General features: G+C 39.3%; 1 protein-coding gene across 11 annotated transcripts in view; it reads right to left on the bottom strand.

Moving 5' to 3' along the window:
* MCF2L (MCF.2 cell line derived transforming sequence like) overlaps positions 1-20,872 on the bottom strand; it is a 160,714-nt gene that overhangs the window by 39,361 nt on the left and 100,481 nt on the right. For all 11 annotated transcript variants that reach the window (XM_032678897.1, XM_032678898.1, XM_032678901.1 and 8 more), the window contains one exon: positions 17,577-17,691. In XM_032678897.1, coding sequence (XP_032534788.1) covers positions 17,577-17,691 — 115 coding nt within the window. The remainder of the gene's footprint in view (positions 1-17,576; positions 17,692-20,872) is intronic.

Raw genomic sequence — 20,872 nt, 5'->3', positions numbered from 1 at the left:
CCCAGATGTGTCATCCTAAGCTATTCCTCAAAATGACAAATTTAAACATGACTCACAGTCTATTTCCTCTCTTTTACAAAATGCAGTATCTCTCGAATTTACAAACAAAATATTTAGGGGAAACATGAATAGTCATTAAAAATACACAGGAAGAAGCTAAGCAGTCCTTTAAACATTGCAGAATATTAGAAACAACCCTCACTGCCCACATTCAGCACACATTACTTAACTCTTGCCTCTGGGTTAGGACAACACTGATAAACAACATCTGAGCACTTGTCTTTTAAGCCTGAACAACCCTTGTAGACAAACAGGGCTTTATATTAGCAATATGCTTCCCACTACAGTAAATTTCCATGATTTACTAAAGCTTCCCCTCTTATTTATCTTCATTTAAAGAGCGAAAGGAGGAGAGAGATCCAGATTGATTTTAGCATCTTCCTGTTCCCATTTAAAGTTCCCACCATTTTAACCTTTAGTGACTGAGCAAAATAAAATTAAAATAGCAATCGTTTTCCACAATAATCACGTAGCAAAACAAACCCCCTGGGTACACAGCCTTAATGTGGATGAATGGAGTTAAAAAGATGCTACAGCTGTTCCCATAGGAGTTCATGTGGGTTTTGGAGTGTATTAAGACTCTTAAAGAGCTATTTTCTCTGCTAAGTAGAAGTTCTTAGGAGCCCTGAAATTTCTCCATAGTTCCTCAGAGGAAGCGTAATCTCAGAGTACCAAAATGCAACATCTGTATCATATTTTAAGAAACTACTGACATTTCTGTGAAACATGAATAAAATGAAAGCCTCTGATAGAGCACCAATCAGATTTCTGTCCAGGAGGACAGGATCAACTCAGGTGGGATCCCAGGGACAATCTAGATGGCAGCTCCACACAGTTAATCACCTGCCTCAACACTGGGCAATAAGTAGAACTTAATATCATTATCCTAGAAAAATAAAAAGACAAGGCTTACTTAAATGGAAGAATTGACAAAGGAAAGCGCATCTCTAAGATAGCCCAAAAGATGTCTTTAGCCAACCTTCTTTTTCCACTGGATCAAATATGTTGTGTGGTTGCATGAATCAGTATGGGACTCCTTTCCAGGCTCAAACATAAAAGACAGGATTCCCCACCAGCAGCAAAGTCTTGAGCACCTGACTTCAAACCGTTAACACTCCATTAATATAGACCGCTAAAAAAAATGTAAATGCTCTGTTCCAAACAGATCAAGGTGGGAAAAATATTTGTCATCTTGACAACAGTGTCTTGTTGCAAAGGCCTGGCTATGGAAACTGGGATCCAGTTCCAGCAAGTTGTAGGCAGGAAGCAACAAACCAAACTAAGACATTGTGTACAACAAAGTTGAGAACATTATCAAGACAACAAAGTCACGTATTCAAGAAAAGCAAATATTCAAAACAGGTCTGTTTGCCAATGCACCCTCCCTTGCTCTACTGACCTCTCTTTGCTGCCACACACATACCTGCATATGGAGTTATGGGACAGTTTGCAAACCCCTCTTGTTCTTTTAGGGCATAGGATGAATGGTGCTCTGGTAACAAGCACATATTCAACTTTTGCTTTGGCTCCTGATTTAACTGTGAGTGCCAGTTGTCCCTCTTCCCCTAAGCCAAATTTATTACATTTTATCCCAATACTGATTTCTCCCTTCCCCCGATGTGGATGAGAGGAATGCATTCTAGTCTCTGCTCTGTGCCTCAGCAAGAGCAGAGAGGTCTTGATCTTTTTTGGCATGCAACTGTAAGCCTATGTAGGAAGGACTTGGAATTGGTTCATCCACTCATCACCGGTCATACTATTGCACCACAAAAGGGCAAACATACAAGACATGGTGGCAGATCACCTTAGGAATGGTATTACCCACCCTGTCCACACAGCAGTTAGGTTTATGCTTGGGCATGCCACAAGGTTTGTGTGGACCACTTCTTAAAAAAAGAAAAAATTAATCTCAAAATATACTGATTCTATATACAACTATATAGTTGTATATAGTGCAGAAAAAGATAAGCTGGAGCTCAAACAGTCCAGTAGTAGAAGCATGCTCTGATGGGCACAGCCTGTCCTGCTCATCAAGCCTTGCTCCATTTGCACTGTACCCATCAGCTTAGCCCACATCTTCTGATACCCCTGTATCACTCTCCAATAAACTTGTCACCACCAACCACATTTGTCTCTCCCATTCATCCCTTCAACCATTCTAATTCCTTGCTGCCTTGACCCAAGAACAGTTAAAAAAGTAATTTTTATTTTTATTTTTTTTTTTTTAAATACTGTCAGGTCAAATGATCTAATCAGTTCTCACCCCACTCCTTCCTGAATATTGCAGTCCCTTCATCCTCCAATCTGAGTTTCCCGTTCCCTGTGTCCCACTCAATCTTCCAGTATCTTCCCTTGGGTGAACAATTTGGTCAGCTGTGGTCCTGCCTCTGGAGTCAGGCAGTTTGCCTGCACTGCCTGCTTGTCAACAGGCGATACTCACATTCCACCCAACAGCTTTACTGGTAGTCAGACCTGGCTTTGGAGCAGCTCATCCTGCAACCACAGAGAAGCCCCTGTTCAGCCACAGGATGAAGCAGGACATTTTCGACAACAGGCTTGGGTAGCTACTGAGCATCTGTGGCCTGGGAGTTAGGCAGATTTTTCTCAAGGTACTTCCTTGACACAAAGGCCATCATTCTTCTAAGTGCCAAGTCTGAGTCCTTGACCAAAGGAAGGAGACACTTGAGCTTCTCAAACAAAGTTGTTTTAATGTTTGAAAAGCAGGGCAGATTTGTTACCTGACATCTTAGGAACCACTCAGCTATTCTGGCTGAACTTTACACCAAAAACTCAGGTGGGACCTCACAAATGGAAAGAAAATTTGCCAGAGTTGTAAATGACTGCAAACCAACCCTAACAGTGAGAAACAGCAGAAAACTTTAACAGAAGCACCTGTGCATTAAGGTTTCTTAACATTTCCCTTACAGTCTCTGTTGTCATTAATGTATTAACTTGTATCCGGTGTACTTTCTGAAACATAATTTATATAAGCTTGTAATTAAAATTTAGTATTTCCTTCCTTTGTTTCCCTCCTAACACATGCAACAAAAAACCAAAAAAAACCCCAAAACAACCAACATAAAACCCCCCACTAAAACTGAAACGTCATGGGGTAAGCACTGTTCTTCTATTTATTCAGCAGAACAAAGAACAGAACGTTTTTAGACAGGCAGAGAAACCATTCTTGCTCTGCAAGAAATGTGTCCAGCAAACTCACAAAGGCCAGGTCAAAAAGGTAGAGTGGGGGAAGGGGAGCAGGGCCCCAGAGGACAGGAGAAAATGCATCAGAGGGTAGATTTTCTACTCAGTCCCCTCTGTCCTGGGAAGCCAATGTAAAACCATGTGGAGGAGATGACAGTGAGGTTGAAGTACCTGCCCAACAAGTACCAAGTTTTCCACTGTAGAGCAGGAACTGAATTTTCCACTTAGTGACTTCTCAGCTTTAGATTATGGGGACACCCCCCTCTTTGACTTGTTTGCAAGACGTATGAGCTCATACACCTGGGGGAAAGGGTGGGAAAGCTTATAGTACATAGGACTGTGGAATAAAACTTCCCTCTGGGGTATGTGGAAGCAATTACATAAATACCATGTGAAAGTTCCTTGCATTTCTCCAAGGTATGGGTGGTGACAACTACTACACAAATAAGTGTGCTTCTACACTGCTGTATGAAAACTGTCTGCATACATTGATCTCTATACAAATGGAACAAAGCAAATGTTGGGGTTCATGCCAGAGACTTGAAAATATCAAACCTTTGCATGTTTGAAATTCTGTACAGCACTTTCGCTTACATAATTCCTGTTTTCTAAAACTGAATTTCAGTCTTAAAGCTTTATTATTAAACAGTTGGCTTACATTACACTCAGGATTGTTCCCTACCTCAACTACCTCTGCCTGTACATACAAATGGACTAGAAATTCTTTCTTTCAATGGCTGAACAGCTATTTTCATAGTAGGACTTCAGTAACATTCCATGAAGAATTACTGCATTGAGCAGAGCACCAAGGCAATGTCTGCGGCAGAACCCTGGTACCACCCATTTTTAAAGCTTTCTCACCCACTGCAGCTTGTCACTGACCATCAGTGTGCATCAGTGACATGTACACACTGTTTCAAGGGATGGGTGGTCTTGGGCGGCTCACAAATCCTGATCTTTTTTGGCATGCAACTGTAAGCCTATGTAGGAAGGACTTGGAATTGGTTCATCCACTCATCACCGGTCATACTATTGCACCACAAAAGGGCAAACATACAAGACATGGTGGCAGATCACCTTAGGAATGGTATTACCCACTCTGTCCACACAGCAGTTAGGTTTATGCTTGGGCATGCCACAAGGTTTGTGTGGACCAGCTCTTAAAAAAAAAAAAAAAAATTAATTTCAAAAGTAGAGTTGTATGTAGTGCAGAAAAAGACAAGCTGGAGCTCAAACAGGTTTGGCATATACAAGGAGACAGTCCAGTAGCCTGAGCACAGAGGTACCAAACACTGAACATCAAGCACTCCCATCATGCCCCCAGTGATAAAAATGCTTCCAGCAGATATCATTCTTTGAAGTCAGAAGTCATTCTATATTCAGTCATCAGCAAACAAGCTAGAGTAATTACAAACAGAATTCTCTGTTACTTTGCTTAGGAACATTGGAAACCAGACACTTCTCAACTGAGGTTGTTGTTTCCCATGAGAAACTTTGCATCCTATATTTTCAGACACTTCAACTGACTGAACCTGAGCTGCTTCAAAGATCACTTTTCCATCTCTCCTGTTGCTGCTAGGAATGATTTCCTGGGGAGTGAAGGGGAGACAAGAAGTTTCTTAATCATCAGTGTTTCCCACATTAAAAAATTATACCACTAATGCTCTGGCAATGAATGAAAGTAGAGAAGAGCAACCTCTTTAGTGGCCTTTATAAGCTAGAGAAGACAGTCCGATAATATGGTGAAGAATGTGATATTAATGGTTTTAACAAATCAAGATAAAAAATCTCCAGTATGGCAACTATGAAAGAAAAAAATTCAGCTAAGCCCTGTGGTGACATTTCACTTAACCGGTTTTATGCTGGTTTCCCATGAAGGAAAAGGGCAGGAACAATTCACCTGGCATAGCCTTGCTCCACATCTGCCCTCCTTCTGTCCCTTACACAGGATAACCAAGACTATTCTAATCGATAATTAGCTAAGTCTTAGAGGATGCAGTTTTTTCTAGGGAAGAAGAATTTAATGGACTATGAACTTGACAAAGAAAAGAAAAAAAAAAGGTAAAATTCAACTTTAACGTTAAATAAAACCTAGACACTAAACAGTAGTAAGACCTAGAGCAGTTTCATTTTCTTACAATTCTTTGTTTCAGAGCTGGCCAATTTATCCACTTCATTCCAAAACAAATCCACCAGCTGGGTATTTTAAAAGAGAAAAAAATTATCATATTTGGCATGTTCCCCTAATTTTAAGAGGTATTCTACTTAATAATATTAAAATGTTCTTGTACTCAATTGGTCTTGAAGAATTTTGATCTTATGGTAGCTTCTTTCTCATGATCCAAAGTAAAACTAAAATTAAGGACTTAACATTTTAAACCACAGTCTCTTAGGAGAAGAAAGCAGACTCATGCTTTCTTGAGTAAATGATCAAAATAACATGATATATCACACTTCACTGATATTTCAGGCTTTTATAGCCCATAATACCAGCCTTACTGTAGAAGGTGCCTGATTAAATCAATTTAGAGATAGCAGGAACTGAAAAAGAACTATAAACCAGACATTTGAGCTTTAGGTTTTAACACAGTATCTAAGCTGAATATTGCTTTGTAATGCCGCTGCTACTACAGATCTTACTTACATGTTTTCTAGAAACCTGCACTTAAATTAGTACTTGAAAGCATTTAACTGAAGAATAGCCTGGCAAATAAAATAATGTTAAAATGCTTTATAACACCAATACTACAAATGATATTCTGAATCTGCAAGGTATCATATATGATATGTATAAAAATATATACAATCGAAGTGATTACACACCTAAGACAAGTTAGAAGTATTCCAAAAGTTGGACAGTAATACCTTTCCACTAAATATGCTTACTTAAATTAGCAAACTTTAAAATTATATTTACTATTTTTATGACAGAAAATCTGAAGTTTTCATTGTTATTGAGATATCAGTGGCAAAAAAACCATCTGCAAAAAAAGCAAATAGAATGAAATCATATTTCCAAAGATGGTTGTTATATAATTGTATATTGCTGTCATGGCATTTAACTGGTTAGACAGAAAATAGTAGTTTGATGCCAAGTTCTGCCACACATGTATGACTAACTGAGGTCAAAGAACATTGAACAAATCTGAGTACAGAGTTGTTCCTAACAAGGATAGCATTTATTAACATCCAGATAAAGCTCTTTGGCTACCTAGCAGACTTCCAGAGCCCCCAAAGCAAACTGGCATGACATTTTGGCTCCCACTCCAACAGCGGACCTGTCACATTGTGATGACGTTCATTTGTGATACAGTTCAGATTCCTACAAGAATTACTTTCAGTTGAGGTGTGTAACTGGTCTATCAGGTATCAGTTCTTATTCCAGCAACATCTATGAGAAAAAACAGAAATTATGAGTGCACTCTATTTCTGCCACATGGCACTGCACAGGGGCAAAAATGTGAATGCAACGATTAAAAACTTCTGCATTGTTTCAGATACAATTAATATAATTCTGGCTTTAGTTTTGTAACCTATATCTCTTCAGCTGAAAACACTGAGTAAGTCAGTTAATGCAGGAAGTACAGCTGGAAGGACATGTCCATCATTTCTGATCTCATTGAAAAACCATCCAGAGCAGACCTAAGGAACAGGCTCACCTAAAGCTTCCTGAGGTGCTGAATTTAAGGCTGGTGCTTGGCGGTGTGGAAGTCACTGCATTGCACCTATCTCTCCACATCAAAATCTCTGGAGTCCGGAACAAAACTTGCCATCTACTCCTTACTATGTTTAACTAGTGAGCACTTGTACTGTGTTTCAACACGAAAGGCTATTGTTATATAAGAATTCATTTTATTTGATTATTGGGCCCTCTCTCACAATCAGCTCAATGAACTTTAACTGTGGAAGGAAAAACCTACCCAGCTCAAACTAAGACTGACCATTATTCATGAAGAAATATAGGAACAATTTAATATAATAGTCAGAAATGCTGTTATACAAGTGCAGCCTCTAGTGGTCTGTATAAAATCACTGAATGCCAAGTAAAATTACTTATCAAGCTCCTGGCAGTAACAGCTGCATTTCACCCAACACAGCTGATACTGAGACACTCCACGGCAGGAGCACAACCTGTAAGCAAGGAGGCAGCATTTCTCATTGATGCTTATGCTTCAAAACTGATTTTGAATATAAAAACTGCTACCCCTGCAAAAAAAACCCCCAACAACCCCGAACAACTAAATCACTATGAATAAAACAACATGCATACTATTCTACAATCTAATTAATTCCACACTGAACTTCTATGAATAGATGTATTTTTAAATGCACATTCAAAAAACCCACAGCATTTAGACTCTCTTTGCTTTGGTTTTGACAGTTACTGCCTTCACTTCAGAGAAACAGATGAAGTAGCACAGAAAATTAAGAAAATCTGAGTCTTTGTGTTGGAGCTGAACCTGTAAAAGTTTCATCATTAGGCAAGGTTCAGATAAGAAGTCTGATGCGTTTCCCTGCCTCCACTATGCACCTTTTTTTCTTATTTCTCCACATTCCATCTAATTCCCCCTAAATCTTACCCAGTGTACCACTGATAAAAACTTCCTCTTTCCTATCCTATTATGCTTATTTTTGGTCTCAGTTATTACTTCATGCCCCAGGTATATCTGAAAACACTCAATACTGTATTGCAATTTTCTCAGGCTTGGGGAACCATCAGATAGACAAAACTGTATTTTAAAATCTCTTGGCAAGCAGGTAAAGGAGAATTTAGACCAATGTTGGGTTATGAGGTGGCATAAATAAAAATGTGATAGGCAAGTGTTGTTAATTTGGTCATGAGGTAGAAGAAATGAGCAGAATCATACAGCCTGGCAGAGCAACACCATGGAAATGGCCTTTGCAACTTTATAAGCATAGGTAAGATAATTACACATGATGTTGTGCCAGTGACAGGAGATCTTAAAAACTAGATAAATGGGAGAAAAAATAATAAGGAGAAAGCAACTTCAAAGGGCTTTGTCTAACGGGCTATTAATAACTCAAAATGTTGGAATTTTCATCCAAACTTCACAACAACTGTAGCCCAGAAAGCCACGAGTGGTTCTGTGCATCCCTATGCCTGATCTGAAAATTCCTCAGTCACCAGAGAACTGTGACAAGAGCTCACTGCATCTGCCTCCCAATCAAGAACCCGTAAGGAAGATGAGCTATTATTGGAGAGGTACTGTTGATGAGGCAAGTGCCAACTCACAGACAAACAAGAGAGCTGTTCTCCAGCCTTGGTCCCAAAGGCAACCAGAGGTCTTTATCCTGCACAGCAGCAGGTCCCCTGAAATTGTGAGATACGAACCAAATGCAATTACTTGAGGTACTTCTGTCTCAAGCACTGCTTGTGTTCCTCAACCAAACAGAGAGCACAGGTATTTACGCCAATTTATGGCACACACAGTCACATTTCTCTTTTATCTCCCCGTTCAGTGGCAGAGATATCCTCCTTGATTGTTCCCTATAGTTCCTCTTTATCTCCTGTGCTACTTTAGGTCCTCAAATCAGTCTCTCTTCCACTTTCAAGCCAATTCCTCCTTAAAATAAACTCAAATGACTAGAATACAGTAATACTGGCTACATTCCATTATATATGCTGACCTTCTTTCTGCTCCAAAAAGCTTATGCTGTTGAGGGGGGTGGGGGGAAGCTGAGGGAATGTAGCCAGTGTTAAAAATAAGAACTAAAGTGTCCAGGCATCATCATCTGCCTGGGCCTGGACATCTGCTTATACCACATGCACTGATTTCCTTTCCGTGGGACTCATTATCTTTTTTATGGTAACTTCATAGAATGGCTTGGGTTGGAAGAGAGCTTATAGATCATCTAGTTCTAGCTGTCCAGAACTTCACAAGCCTTATCCCACCAAGGAACTAAAATCAGAGCAACCTTAATGCATTTTTGCAGGTAAAAGAAATATAATTTAAAAAGTTGTTGCTAAGTGTGTGAAATTAAGTAAAATAAGGGGTTTTAAGGAAGAGTTCTAATTTTCTAAATGGAAAACACAGTGTAATTTCTTCAGGCCACACAGAGCTGCTTTTGGAAGGACTGACTGAAAAAAGACAACTTTGAGGACTCATTTAGACTTAACTACAGATGGCTGAAGTAGGTCATGTTATCCTGCAGGGGCAATTAAGGATAAATAGGTCAATAAAGGCAAAAGGGCTCCATGTTGGTTTAAACTTCAGTAAATTGAGCAACAGAAAGCCTATGCAATCCTCATTTTAGAACTATTAAGTCCAATTCCACAAAGGCCTTTTTACACCTATTCAGAACTATGATATTGGAATATATTTCCAGGACACTGTGACAATCATTAATGCCACTGTACAAAGTATTGGCACAACCTTACTGGGAATGCTGCATGTTTTGTTTTAGAACAGTGCTTTTACACTTAAATAGGGAGTTAAGTTATCTGAATGTAATCCTGGAGTAACAAAAACTGTGTGAAGGTCCAACATTTTAGTAATTAACTTTCATAATTTTACAGTGCTTAATTTACTTTGCCTTATTACAGACTAAATTTACCACTGGACAGTGCGTGTCATACATACTATTCAAATCATCTAAACCCTGAAAGTATAAATGGGATTTAAAGACTATAGAGACTTTGCCTGTACAGGGCTGACCTTTAAAACAAATTTAAGGCATTCATAAGGTGGACACCAAAAGCAGTGTGATTTGTTCCAAACCCAGTAACAATTCAAACTCTAAGTAACATTTTGGGCTTTAATCTACCCTTGCCAAAGTATGTATCTGACACAAAAGCTTTGGACTACCACCTAAATTTAAGATAAAATGCTCTTACTTCAAACCTAGGACTTTACATTTCCTGTCTGCTTACAGCAACATATGGCATTTACAACTGTTTGGCAGCTGTGCTGAGAAAGGAAGGGTACACACAGCATGACAGATTTTGCTGGAAATCCTGGGATGTTCTCACTGACAAATTTGAGGGGCTGCCAAGGTAACAGCAGGGTACAGGTTCCATATCTTCAGCCTGGATTGTAATCCAACAAAGAGGAGAGCATGGAAATTAAGCACAGATGACAGAAATAAACTCTGAGGCTGCAAAACTGTTGCTCAGCATATCAGTATGAACTGTCAGGGCATTTGTTTTTTTGGCACTTCTTACCCATTATGTTGTGATGTTCATCCCTGGCACTCTATAAAACAGAACTGGTTAACTCTTAGCTAGTGGTGGACTGCCCATTTAGTTTGCAGATAAATGAAGAAACACATGAAGTTACCCTCTCACACTGGCTCTTCATAAGGTCTGCTGGACCCTGACAGACTTACTAGCTCAGAACACAGCATTACCCCAACACTGCTGCCTCTGCTTTCAGAGCCCAGTGGTGGATCTGTGCTGAGGAGACTGGCCATGCCCAAGTTGTGTGAGCCCTGTGCTCTCCAGTGCCCTTTGCACTGAGGTTTGTTAGCTCCAGCAACACCCATGCCATGTTGTGGCATGTTCTCCTGGTGCCTACCTAAATCCACCCTGTCATGCTTTGCTGTGCCCACACTAGTGAAGTCTTCTCATATCTGAATCCATCGGAAGGCTTAGCACAGACACTTCCCTTTCAGTTTTCCAGTCTTGTCCCAAACTATGGGGAGCTGTTACAGTAAACAAGGAAGGGTCTACCAGACACATAGCAAACCCTAACACTGAGCTTTCAAACTGTTAGACATCAACACTTTCAGAGATCATCTCGTTCTGTTCCATTACTTGGACAGGATGGCTCCCTAGTTCCCCCACACCAGACAGCACCACAAACAACAGGATTTCTTAGAAGGCCACACAGTGTTCAAGCATTTGGGAATCTCAAAGAAGGGGACACTCTCCCAGGCAGGAAACTGACAGGGACAGCTTTCAAAACAGGAAACTGCCGAGCACACCAAGATAACCTGAGTTATGCTCAAGATCATGCATTCGGACAGAAAGGCATTACAAAGAGAGGCTGAACAAGGCTCTGGCTGAATGCAAGTAAAAAAAGCCCATTTATTTTATTTAATCAGCAGTGTGGGACTCAAACAGGCCATCAAAAACTGTTCTGAATTTTCTAATCTACACTATTTCCTACTTTTCTTGAAAGGAACTTTGTGTTTAAGATTCAGTTTTACACTTCTAAAATATTAGCTTTCCAATCACTTGTGACCATAAGAATTTTAGCTTGCTTTCTTTGTTCAAAGATGAACCTATATGAGCAGCAAAGCATTAAAACTATACTCTTTTGTTCTCATAAACAGCACATTGTTTTCAATTTGCAGTAGAAACTGCTAATTAACCAGAAGCAAAACCATATGTTGAAAAATCCTGTCTGGTTTTGGTTTGTTTTTTTGTTCTGTTTTGGTTTTTTTTTCCTCTACTGCAATTATCTATTAATTTCTTTTGGACCTCGTTCTCATTCTACAACACACATATGGTAAATTCATATACTAACATATACTATGTGTAAACACTTAAGTTAATAAAATACATTTCAAGTAACAATTGTGATGGAGAGAAGTATGAATAATGCTTTCAGGGTATACTGCAAATCTCAAAAGTTTATTTAATAGATTTAATAGGATCAATAGAAAGAGGAAAAAATACTTTCAAAACAAAGGAACAAAGAAGAGAACACTGAACGTCCTGAAATGCAATCTTAAGGGTACAGTTGGCAGCTATTTCAGGAGCCTTTTGCAAATCTGAATGTAATATTCTTCCTTTAGCCTTGGTAAATTTGGAATGTAAAAGGTACATTCCACATGTGTCTCTCTCACTATGCAGTAAGAATGATGGACACTGTGTATGGGGGCTGTCAGGTTTTTACTTAGCTAAGAGATGAGACAGCCTTGTTCTCTTTTTCCTACTGAGCTCACTGGTCATCCCCAAAATATTCACAGAGTGAAGTAACAGGAGCCATTCTTCTCTGCAGAAGGAGAATCAGACCAGCTACATGGACATTTTATAATGTTCTCAAAACATCCCAAACAGATGCAAGATTTGGCTCACTGTCCTCTACTGAAATAGAGTTGAATTCAAAGATCTCACATCTTAAAGTCACTGAATAAAGTAATATCCATAAAGAAGTAACTCCATTGATAAGAACTATTAATTCCTGTGGATCAATACTTACACATAAATGATTTGTACCAATTCAGCATTTTAGTTAAAGTACTCTTCCTAGAAAGTATTGCCTTACATACTGCCATGGTTCTCCTTGTTTTGTCCTGGGTAGCATATATATCTTTCTAAGAGAATTCTCACCTTTTTAATAAAACTTTGTCTTATACTTCCAGTATAATGAAAAAATATTGTCTGTTAAAAGGAAAAATCTGCTTCAGAAGTATTATACATATATCTTTACATCTATTTCACTACCAAAACAGCAGTTATAAAAGGATTAGATGTAATCTTCCACTGTCCGTTGTACTCATCCTTAATCCATCATTTTTTCCTGACAAAGCAGTGGGTGTTCAGTACACCCTATGTCAATAAACTGTACTGAATATTTTGAGATTATTAAAAACCATATGTTAGACATCACATTTTATCCAGCCATCTATAGAACAGGAACTTACCTTGCAACATTAACAACACCCACCTGAAGAATATGGTTCAGCTCTCTGCTTAATGATATGCAGCAGCACCAGGGTTAACTGAGTATCTTTAAATTGAGATGAGGTATTCCCTTTCCACTGTATCCTTTCTTACAATCCTCATGTATCAGGCATTTACACATCTGAGCACATACTAATAGCTCTCCTGTTTGGACTTTTCTATTCCATGGTCATCTAAGTTAGTAATATGCAACTTTCAGTAGTTCTATTCCTAAATGCGAGGTGCCCCATGAGATATATAACTCTTCATGATTAAATTTCACTACGAGAAAGATAAGAAAAAGTTCACACAGAAAAAGCTTGTGGAACCCAGTATTTAGATTATATAGAACAAGCATGCAGTAAGAGGTGACAAGGTCATGTTTATCTATAAAATTAGAAGGAATAATAAAGGTAGGTTTAAGAGGTTTCAGTTTTTCCTTTTTCAAAGTTGTAAGCTAGTCTTCTTTCACCTGGAAAAATCTTGAAAACCTGATGCTAAAACCCACTGCTAAGATTTATTATACCAGTAAATATTTTATTGGGTGAATTTCACTGAAGAGCACAGAAAGGTCCTTTCTTATGAGGTTTTTAGTAGCTCCTCACTGTCATCCCCACGAAATATTATTTCCCTTAACATGTGACTGCAGGCAGTCACACAATGAGGTTTGAGTTACTGCTGCCAACCCCTTACTGTGATCTTGTATGGGGCCAAATAGCACAAGTAGTTTCCTGAGGAACTGTTGTGGCATCAGACATGTCTCTGCTCTACAGGGCTTTTCACAGAAAAGTCCATTTCTCCTCAGTCAGTCAGAACAGCCCAAAGACAGAGTTCAGTATCTGATAAACTAAATAACAATAGCCTGGGAGAGCAGTCCATGCATAAAAGCTGTGGGCTCCATTTCTATCCTTTCTGTAATTCTGTACTCCTTATACCTCTTTAATCAGCTTACAAACTGAGAAAAATTATTAACTAACTGCCTCCACTTCCCTCAAAAGCAGTTTCCAAATAATCCAAAACAGCATTTGAACACTCAGATAACAGGAAAAATCCTATCTTACAACACCTTTAATAGCACTAGAAATATCTCAATTAAAAAAAAAATTGCATTAATGCCCTTCTTAGGCTTATACGCAGCCAATAACTTATCATTCACAAAATATACTTCATAAGGGCATGCATGCTGGCATCCAGCCAGTGTCATTTCTGTAGTTTTTTATTCCTATAAGCCCGCACAAGGGCTCACAAACACAATTTTAAACAGTAAGCTTCTCACACTTACGATGGATATCATAAGGCCTTTGAGATTACAGCAATTCTTAGACATGAAAAGGCCACAGGTTTATCACTATCTTAACAGTAGCATTATTTTTTACAAGGTTTGAAATTGAAATGTTATCACCTTAAACCTAAAGAATTGTTATATTCACAATAGTTAATACCTTCACATCTGGCCAGCTGGGCTATCCCCCTTGTTTACACAGAACAGTCATCTCTTTCTAAATAATTATAATTTAAAGAAACAAGAAAATCCTACAAGAACAGCCAGACTTAAGGAATGACCTTTTCTGGTTCGATACCCATAGAATAATTTTTGTCAGGTAGAGGCAACTAACAAGAAAAATCTCCAGAAAAACTGTTCCCAGACTTTTAATTAGTAAAAATGTGCTCCTGTCAAACTGATGTGCTGGGATGCTCTCAGTGCTCCTCCCCTGCACCAGATGCTGTTTGTTCTGATCAGAATTTCTCACATGAACCCCACTCTGTGCAGAAGCTCAATGGGTGACCATAAAGTGCACCACCAAGGGCTTTCAAAAGGAGAAGCAGATGTGAATTCGGTATATAATTATTTGCAATAACAGTATCCATGATACCATGAAGGGATGCTTGGCACCATGCAGTTTAACCAACACAAGGACAAAAAAAGAAAATGCAAAAGTTGGTTGTTGGCTTCACAGCTCCATTCCTTGCTAAAATAGGATTAACAAGTACATCCAGGAGGGCACTGCACAGTGCTGTGCTGTGTATAACCAGGATTCCCTCACAACGAGCAGGTCCTACAGAATAATTAACAGGAAAGCCCTTTACAAGAACACTACTATTTCTCTTCATGCACGTACAGAAAACAAAAGCATACACGTACATTAAGGACATCTGCCATGACTAGTTCCAAATGTGAATTCGGCATGGTCCATGCTGAGGTGCTCTGAATGCTATCAGCAAAAAGAATGGAAAATACAGCCCCCACTGCCGTCTCCTCACAGCCCTCTGGTTGGTGGGAATGGTGGCTGTTGGGCCCAAACAGCTTTCCCTCCCCAGGCTGAGCAAGCCCTACTCCTGTAGTCTCTACCTACACAGCAGCTCCAGCTCCCAACCACTGTGGGGACCCCACTGGATTCACTCCTCTTTGTGAACCTCCACTCCATGGTAACTCAGAGCTGAGCCCAGTGTTGCAGGTGGGGCCTGGAGAGAGCCAGCTAGTAAATCCCTTGCTGTCACCCACTCCTTGTCATGCTCCTGCTGGTGCGGCCCTGGGGCTTCCAGCCTTCCCTGCTAGCTCATGGTTAGCCTACAGCTCACCAGGACCTCCAAGTACCTTTCAGAAGAGCAGCCTCACAGCCAGTTAGTTCCCAGCTTGCACTCTTGCAGGTGGTCAGTCCACCCCAACTGCCAACTCGGCATTTGTTGTTGCAGAATTTCAAGAGGTTCCTGTCATTCCATACCTCCCACCTGTCTAGGTTCCTGTGAATGGCAATCCTTCCTCAAGTGTACTGGCTGGTCCACCAGTTTCTCGCATACACACTTGATGAGGATGCACTCCATCTCCTCCTTCAGATCCTTGCCAAGAACATCAGGCAGCACGAATATGTATGGTTCCCTGAGGAACTCTGTCTCCAGATAAAACATGAGCCATTAACTACCTCTCTTTGAGCTGAATGATCCAAGCACTTTCCCCACTCAGCAGCCCACCTGCAAAAACACAGTAACTCAAAGTGGACAGAAAGGTGCTGGGGGAGACTAAGTTGAAGGTCTAGCTTAAGGAGAGGCACAAGACATGCACAGCTTCACCTCATTGATGCATCCAGCAACTTCATCACAGAAATGGGCTGGTCAGGAACAATTACTGTTGTTTAATTCATGCTGGCTACTCCCCATAATCTTCTTTTATGTGCCCAAAAGCATGTTTTAAGAGGACTCACTCCATAATTTTCTCACAGATCAGTGAGGTTGACCAGCCTATAGTGCTCCAGATCATTATTCTTGCCCTTCCTGAACATGAATGCAATATTTACCTTTCTTTGGTCATTATGGTTTATCTCTGATCTCAGAAACCTTTCAAAGATGATAGAGAGCACCATTTCTACGACAATTGTCAGCCTCCTCACCCCTCTCAATGTAAGTCATCTTATCCCAAAGACTAGATTTGGGTCAAGATTTCTCAAGAGATCCTTGATTTGATCCTCACTGATTTCTTGTCATTCTCCTCCTTGAACCCTCACTCTGAACACATAGGCTGGGGTGACATTGTCAGAGAAGACTGAAGAATTCAACTGCCTCAGCCTTCTTTGCGTTGGATGCTACTAATTTACCCAGTCCATTCAGCAAAGGTCCACATTTTCCTTGCTTATTCCTGTACTGCTAAAGCAACAGAAGTTTTTTTTGGGTGGTCCTTGATGTCCCCTTTTTCTTGTCCCTCAGGTTCAGATATGCTTTGACTTTTCTGACACCATCCCTATGTGTTTGGACAATGTAGCTATATCTCTCCTTTGTATTCTGTCCCTGCTTTCACCTCCTGTATGATGCCTTTGTTTTGCAGCTCAGTCACAAGTTCACTTTCGGACAGTCGGGTCAGTCTCCTGTTATGCCTATTCATATTCCAGGACATACCATTCTTGTGCTTGGAGAATGTTGTCCTTCAAAACTTGGCAGCATTCCTCAACAGATTATCTCTTCAGAGCTGCCTTCCATTGTATCCCACCTACCAGTTCCCCAAATAAGTCCAAAATCTGTTCTCTTGAAGTCTACAGTCTGTACTTTGCTACTTGCCTTCCTCACCTCCATCAGGATTTTGAACCCACCATTTCACCCCCCAACTGACTGTCAACAAAAATCACAATGTTTATTGAGAAGCCCATTGACAACACTACCATGTCCTCTAAGAAAATCAGGATTTTCTGGGCCTGCTTAGCACTCTCAGGCAAAGCTTTGGAAGTCTACAAAGACCTTACATTCAACTGAGTCAGAGAAACATAACAAGTGGTGACGACAAACTTCTGTTTGTAGTTATGGAGTATTTCCTCACTGAGTAATATCTTGAGTAGTTTCCAGGAATTAGCATGTTCTGCCAAAATTATATGTTTTCAATTAAAACACTGAATATTGTACTCCAAGATACAATGAAGACACAAGAGGACAACATCCATCACAGAATCTATATCCATACATGTCAGGAAGTAATCTTCTGATGAAATATAAATACTACTATATAAATAATTTAGCAACTACATTAGGCAGCTAATGTAGTTGTAGCACTAATCAACACTTACTGAACCTGCACCAATAAGCTGCATTTTCCTTTTCTTTAATTAAATGCCAAGTCGATCTTTACACCATCATGTAAGGGACTGAATGTGAAAAGTCACTTAGCAGATAAAAGGTTATTTTCTTCTAGACAGGTGCTCACCTTGGAATGCTTGTCAGGTAGGTCAGGACATTCTGGAACTCTTTTTCGGGGATCTCACTGAAAGCTGGATAGTCTGGAAAGGTGATAACAGGGCAGCCATCTCCTCCTCTTCCACCTACAAAAGGAACAAGTAGCAAGCACGTTTACAAGCACATTCCTTTACCTAGACCGCAATTTCCCAGGAAAGAAACTACTGTATTTAATTTTTTTCTCTCTTTTTTCTCCCCTCCTTTTGTGCAGAACTCATCAGCGTGGACATTGTTTATTCTGAACACTGTATTCTTTAGAGCTTACGAAGTTTGAAAGGAACTTGTTACACCACATTCATCACAGTTTTTTTCTGTACTAATGTCTTGGCTCCTGTGAACACAGTTTTGACACCAGATGGCAGTGCTTCTTTCTTTTGATAAACACCAACTGCATGTAAATATAACCCATCTGGAGAAAGAAATGAACTAATTTAGGAAAAAAAAATGTTAATTCGGAATTAAGTAGGCGAATCTCCATCTTAAACTGAATTCAGCCTTCTTACTAGTTTGAACTCATTCATGCAACACCCCCTTTACCCTGCCCAGTAGGCTGCTTTGCTTCCAGGATGGTCTAAAAGAAAGGAACAGAACATTAAAAGAACTGGATGTAGGTGTTCCAAATGAGATTTACCATTCTCAGATTACGTACAAAAGGTAAAACAGAGCTTTTTTCACAGTACCTATGCTACAGTAGAGCTGCTGATGAGCTACATATCGTTATCTCTATCTTTTCTGGCATTTGCAGCCCTGGGTAGAATTCAAAAACACAATGCTTCTTAATGTGCTTCGCACACATTTTTACATGTAAAATGTAATTATTTCTTTTTTAAAAGCAATACTAATGTTTCATGTCTTAAGCAAGTATATTTTCATAAACACAGGCAGGACAAGGGGTTTACTGAGCCCTAGGAACTGCATGAAATTACTAGTTTGGGGGTGGTAAGAACACGTTGCTGGGAAGTTATCTTTGCTTCACACTTCAAAAAGAGAAGAAAAACAATGAAAAATTACTGTTGTAAAATAACAAGGTTATTTTAGCCTTGAAATCCAATATTTGTGTAGAAATCAGCTGTAAACTGTATAAGCAACACCAATCATGAGAACAACAGTGATTTGTGAAGATTACAGTGTGCTTTTTTGGCATCTGGTTACCAGCCTATTCCTATCTGATAAATATTTGTTGGGGCTGCGACTTTGTATGGATCTATGCACTCTGCTGGTTTTGTTTGGATTGCTTCTGTTTGGATTTAATATCCATAGGGATGGGAGTTTGCAGCTGAAAAATTTGATAACTCCATGACAATGATTGTTGTAAGTAGCATGTGACTGGCTGCTAGTACTGAGATGAATGTAAGCACAGACAGTATTTCTCACTAGGAAAAGTACTCACACTGTTATTTGCTAGTGCTCAGCTTCACGTGGCTCCTTTTCTACAAATGCAGCCAGTTTTGATTATATACACTATTCTATTTTGATTTAAAAAAATCCAGCAACAAGGCCCAAACCCACTCCCAGTGCCTTTGCATCTAACCTCACCAGGAAAAGAAGAGAAATATTTGAGCTCAGATTTGCTTGATAAAAGAAACCACAACTTCCCTCCAAACCATAAGTAATAAGAAGAGCTCAATTAGTATCCTTATGTTAATTTGTGGTGAATCTGACTTCTACTAGTTTACAGGCAATATGGTGCTGCCACTGCAAAGCACTTGAAATCAAAATACATGAGTAAATGCACTCTGGATGTGTTTAAACAACAACAAAATGCAACTATTATGCAAATATCACAAATTTGCAAACATGACCTTTACAACACATCCAAATATGGCAAACTTTATGTCAAGGGAGCTAATTTTAGCTATACAAATGTTCGCAACAAAAATATAAGTTAAGAACCATTTTGATTCTATTATTTTTTGTTCTGCCCAGGCTCTCAGGACTTAAGTATTTTTCTCTCTCATTAAAAACATTTTTCAAGTATGATAATGATTATTTCTGTTGCTCATGAGATGTTCTGCTCTCTCTAGAATATCTATTTTTAGGTACAATTATACATTATTTGCTGTATCCTCATTGGTTACTTGCTTTGTTCTACATAATTTCTATAAATAGGATATATGAAACAAAAGAAGAACAACAATAGACTTGCAGGGCATGTCCTAAAAGCAGAAGCCCGGACCATGACCTTCAGGAAGTTCCCAGACCACCACTGATTGTCCAGGGCAAACAGAGGCATCCTGCCTTGACACTGCCTATTAATATTCAGTTTCTAGTACAGTCATCTGTGGTTATCTTGAGTGGAGACAACTCTGTCCGGCCTTGTGCTCTTTAGAAGATCGTTGTTCACTGATTATCTTTTTCTCCAGTGTTTTCCTGCTGGGACACTTGAGCACACATATACCTTCAAATGCTGCTCAACCACTTTTCCTTATCAGATCCTCACTGCTCAAAACAGTTTAGGGCAGAGTGACCTGAAGTGATACACGTAACGAATACTGTAAAATTTCAGCTTTAATAATTCTGACCTATCGAAGTCACAATCTATATTGCAACATTAAATACAGGGCCATCAATGGAATACAGGTCACTCTAGCAAAGTAGTCCCTACTTACAAACGAGCATTTGTCACAGCAACCTACAGAAAGGGCATGGGAAATAAAGTAAAAATCCTACATATTAAATAATAGTAAAAGCAGTAGGCAGGTTCACTTTTTAGTGTCCCTCATTTTTATAATGAACCTAATGCAACACAGAAATTATTTTTTCCTTTTTTTAGAATCACTTTTTCTTGCTTCACCTCTGCAAAAGCAACATTACACAGTTTATTCCTAAGTTAGCTGTGCAAAACGTGATTTTCTGGCCTTCTCCCAGAAGTAAATCATGCCACAGAATTCAGAGGGAGGGGATAAAAGGGAAAATTTAGGAAGCTAAGCTGGGTTTCGGTTTTAGTGAGAGGGAAAGCATTCAAGTGACAAAAATTAACAATTTCACTTCTCTCATCCTCCTTGAAATGGAGGTTTAAGACAAAAATCTCAATATAACCATCCAGCATCTCAGAACTATATACACCAATTACAGAAAGGGACACGTAAAGTGAGATGAACTCTGTGGGTGCTAAAACTCATGAAAATAATTCAATCTGTACAGAGTAATTTTTAAAATGAGTGACTGGAATTTTAATCATCATCCAAAAAAGCAGTAATTTAACTGCAATACTTTAATAAATTCAGGTCAGTTGGTAGAGTGGCTGTCTAATTACCTCATTCATAA

The sequence above is a fragment of the Chiroxiphia lanceolata genome, chromosome 2, assembly GCF_009829145.1.
Source record: "Chiroxiphia lanceolata isolate bChiLan1 chromosome 2, bChiLan1.pri, whole genome shotgun sequence".
NCBI classification, from domain to species: domain Eukaryota; kingdom Metazoa; phylum Chordata; class Aves; order Passeriformes; family Pipridae; genus Chiroxiphia; species Chiroxiphia lanceolata.
The sequence above is the reverse complement of the archived record's forward strand: the minus strand, read 5'-3'. Positions and strand labels throughout refer to the sequence as shown.